The 4,280-nt window shown below is 33.2% G+C and overlaps 1 protein-coding gene across 1 annotated transcript; it reads right to left on the bottom strand.

Annotated features, from left to right (window-relative positions):
- Positions 1 to 232: 232 nt before the first annotated feature.
- On the bottom strand, positions 233 to 796 carry LOC130993878 (uncharacterized). The gene has a single exon (XM_057918914.1). It carries the CDS (start codon positions 794 to 796, stop codon positions 233 to 235), a length of 564 nt encoding a protein of 187 aa, XP_057774897.1.
- Between the last annotated feature and the right edge of the window lie 3,484 nt (positions 797 to 4,280).

Raw genomic sequence — 4,280 nt, 5'->3', positions numbered from 1 at the left:
TGTGTTTGTTGACATTTTTTTAAGAAAAAGTCCCGCCATCACCATATATTAATTTATTGACAACACTCACGCACGTGTAGATTTATGTTTGTGAAATTATTTTGTTATTAGACTTCTACCATTTTTATGCTGTTGTCCGTTACCACTTGAGGCATTCATTCTTCATTTTTTTTTTTGATCAAGAAAAAAGAATTTTATTGCCTTCACGGCACCAGCGGTACCACTCAAACACTTACACAATACGAGTTGAAATCTCTTGAGAGCACCAAAGAGAAAGGTTTTGCTCCTGATCAAGCAAGTCAAAGATTTTGTTCCAGCTCCACATTCGAGTCTTAATCTCAGCAATCATACTTTTAACATCCCGTTGTTTACCTTCGAATCTACTATCATTGCGTTCCTTCCAGAGTTGCCAAATAGTACACATCCACATTGACGCCAGGAACTTCCCACTTCTCTTTCCCTTGCCTAAGTTTGAGAAAGTCGAGAAATGTGTACTCACTTGATTAGGTCGAACCGTGGTCGTCCCAAGCCAATTCTGAAGCTCGTCCCACACCATTTCAGTTTTCTGACATCTAAGAAACACATGGTTGATTGACTCGTTGTGGGAGAAGCAAGCATTGCACATAGAGTCCACCTCGTCCAAAGGGATATTTCTCTTCTTGAGATTATTGCAAGTGGGCAGCCTGTTCCTCAATGTTCTCCAAACTGTAATTTTTGCCTTATGGGGAGCATGTGTGGCCCAGATTTTTGCAAACGTCACTTTGTCGCTGGGAGTCATCGTACTCGAGTTCCTCATTGCGCGATGTAAGAATAGGCCGAATTGGTATTCATTCTTCATTAGTTTCGTTTCAGCTGTTTAATTTCAGTATTAATTCTAGGATAATGATTCTTTAAACTCCTGGCTCAAGAAGGAAACTTTCAAATCTCGAATATAATTTTTTTAATTAATACGTAATGGCTAATCTCAAATAATTAGGGACTCGAGCCATTACAGAACCTACACGAATTGGGTATATATGTTATTTTTTCAGATAACACTCGACATATGCCAATTTTCTAAAATTTTAAATTTGACGCACTTAAATTTTCAAATGTGATTTGTAGACTATTATTATTATACACGAGTAATTCACCCCCTAAGTAGATGTTGCGAGTTTTCATGGACAAAAAACAATTAAATATTGCTTTGCACAGTTCTTTTTTTCTTTTCTTTTCATTTTGGTAACTGGACAAATATATAATGTTGTGATAATTGAAGAATTTGATGATTAGTTTCAATTTTGTTCTTAGTGGTCCCATATGAGGGTCGTTATACAAACTCATACCACCATTAATGCTATTTTGCGCTGTGGGGGAAAGATTTGTTGGCGAAACGTCACCCATATATCAAATTAGTAAAGTTGAAGCAAATCCATTTTCCATGTGAAATTTGAATTATTGGGACAAGATGGGAATGGCATATTCCGCATAGCTCTGATCTCCTCATAAATGTGCACTAAATATCAAGTATGATCTCACAATTAGTTGTAGCTGCCATAGTAGTAGATTTAAATTTGTAATCTGAAATGTGGGCACCAGAAAGTGTACAAACATTAATTATATATGTATTGGGTTGTGTAAAATCATGCTGCATGCCAGTCCCTTTAATTCCGTCCAAAGGTTTTCACCCTAACAATTTGCATGATAATTGAATTAGCGCCTTATATATATACACACTAGCTAATTGTAATTAAAAATTATGAATTCCATAACATATATGTGTGTATGTGTGTGTTTCAAATTAATATATGGATAAGGTATCTTATAATTTAGAATTTAAAATAATTCGTATCACAATAAATAAAATTTATATTAAAAGGTTAATTGTAAAATTAATTCATCATCTACAACTAATGTGGAGTAGTGTTCAGCGCTGATGAAGTTTTCCCTAAATGGGACGCATGTCTTAAACGAACTTTCTAATACCATTTTATATACATATTTTTTTTATACAAGTACGGTCACAAAGTGTTGCGCGGGGCATGATAAGCCTTGAAAAGGATAGCGCCGACCAACAATGAGAGCGGTGATATCCTGAGTCAGTCGTGAGAGGATCCCAAACAACAAAGACGATATACGTAGTATATAAAGTTTATCAATCCTAGCGAATAACATGGGGAACATGTGATCTCAAATATGACAATCCTGATTCACTCTTGGACAGTCCTCAAAAGACAAGATAAAATAGTTAGTTAGTAATCGATTTCCAGGTAAACTTTTAAAATAATTGTAATTAACTTATGTTGTGTACGTGAATCTTGAAAATACTATTTTACCCTTTGTTTATAGCATAGTATAAATAGGAGGGAGAGGCCTTTGTAAGCTACATTCACTTTTATATCAAAATTTTGGCATTCAAAGCTTCTGAACAATATACATTCCTTACTAATTCACACTGTTCTCATTATTTTTCCATTCATTATAGTCTTGTTTGAGAGGCTGTCTGTCTAGATAATGATTGAGTGAGTTGAATTTTGCAGAGGAGTGCGAGTGAGTTCTCATTATAATTTCTCTCATTTTTACGAGTTTCTCGGGAATATTTATTTGTGTCTTCACCATCAACACAAATTATGAATACAAAACAAAAATTTTGAAGTGTAGCATATTTATACCAAACTTTTTAATTTATTGATCATCAAAGTTTTCAAACAATTCACTAAAATAATGTGTAACATAAAATGATTCCCGTCGAATATCGACGGGTTTGTCGCTAGTTTAGTAGATAAAATAAAATCGATGAGTAGAGTTAGATAGCAAGATTCGTGTGTAAAGTGATTATATACATAATTATCGTTTACTTTTTTTTAGAATTACAATAGACATCTAATATATAATCAAATCAGCAATCCGCACGCATGCGAGACCTCTACACCACATAAAGAAGGGAAAACAACCGCACGCAGACGGAACACTATCCACATAAAGGTGGAAACACTATCTACAAAAACTGGGAAAACTATCCACATGCAGACGGAATTGAAACAAAGACCTCTCACAAATGAGAGTCTTTGGGTACCTCAACTTTGCCACTTGAGTTAGGCATCATCGGCATATAATTCTCGTTTACTTATTATAACCTTTAGTTAAAGATAAAAAGAAAAATAATAATAGATGTACTATTTTACACCTAATACCTCCAAAGTTTTAATTCTAAATTTTCTTCTTCCAATTAAATATAATAAGCCCTACAAAAAACATAATCCCGTCGATATAGCCTCATGGCAAACCTAAATTTCATCTTAAATCTAATTAATAAAAGGATTTCTTTCTGCTAATGTACGGATATGTGAAATTAATAAACAGACCAAATGATCCACACTACAGGAAATCAGGATATAAACGACAGGATATAAACAATAGGCGTTGAAAATCGTTGTCTATTAGTCAATAGACGATGGTTTCTAACTTGGTTGTCGTCTATAACCACGAATTCAGACGACATCTCCTCAAAACCGTTGTTTATGTACATTATAGACGACGGTTTCCAAAAACTCGTCGTCTATATAGGGGCAGTCATATAGACGACGCGGCCCAGAACCATCGTCTATTCTATTAATCTCGACCACTTACTTCAATTAAAAATTTATTTTTGTTGGAATAATAAAAATGTTCTTTGTTGGGGTAATACAAATACCTTTTATATATTTTTTCATTTGATTGTTTCTTATAAAAGGTCGATGTGAGATTGTAGATTTTAGAAAAATGAGAAGAAAAAAAATATGTAAATTTGATGGAGGATAAGCTAGAAAGATTGATGTGTCACATTTGTTGTTAATTGTATATAAACAATATTTATTAGTTTTTCACATTTATGGAAAAGAAATAATTTAAAACCACATTTGTCATCTCAAGACCTAATCATCATCTAGAGCTTGTGAGAGTACGTATATCATATGTAGCTTGTAAAATCAGAACTGATTTCTAAACATCATTTCGTATGAAGCTTGAAATATGATGACAAATTTTTGTGTGTCATCTCATGTGGAACTTGAAAGATCATAATTGAATTCTCAGCATCATCTTGTTTGTACCTTGAAAGATCACAATTCAATTGTGAGCATCATCTCATTTGAAGTTTGGAATATCATGACTATTTATGAAAATCATCTCATCCGAAGCTTGAAAAAATTAATGCGGGATTCAAATTATATCAGTTTATTTAGTAATTTAATTGGTAAACTTTCATAAAAAAATAAAATGGAATCCAAATTTTGTTTTAAACAATTATACGAAATATCTTA

The sequence above is a fragment of the Salvia miltiorrhiza genome, chromosome 7 (genome assembly GCF_028751815.1).
Source record: "Salvia miltiorrhiza cultivar Shanhuang (shh) chromosome 7, IMPLAD_Smil_shh, whole genome shotgun sequence".
Taxonomy (NCBI): domain Eukaryota; kingdom Viridiplantae; phylum Streptophyta; class Magnoliopsida; order Lamiales; family Lamiaceae; genus Salvia; species Salvia miltiorrhiza.
This window is presented reverse-complemented; position numbering and strand designations above follow the sequence as displayed.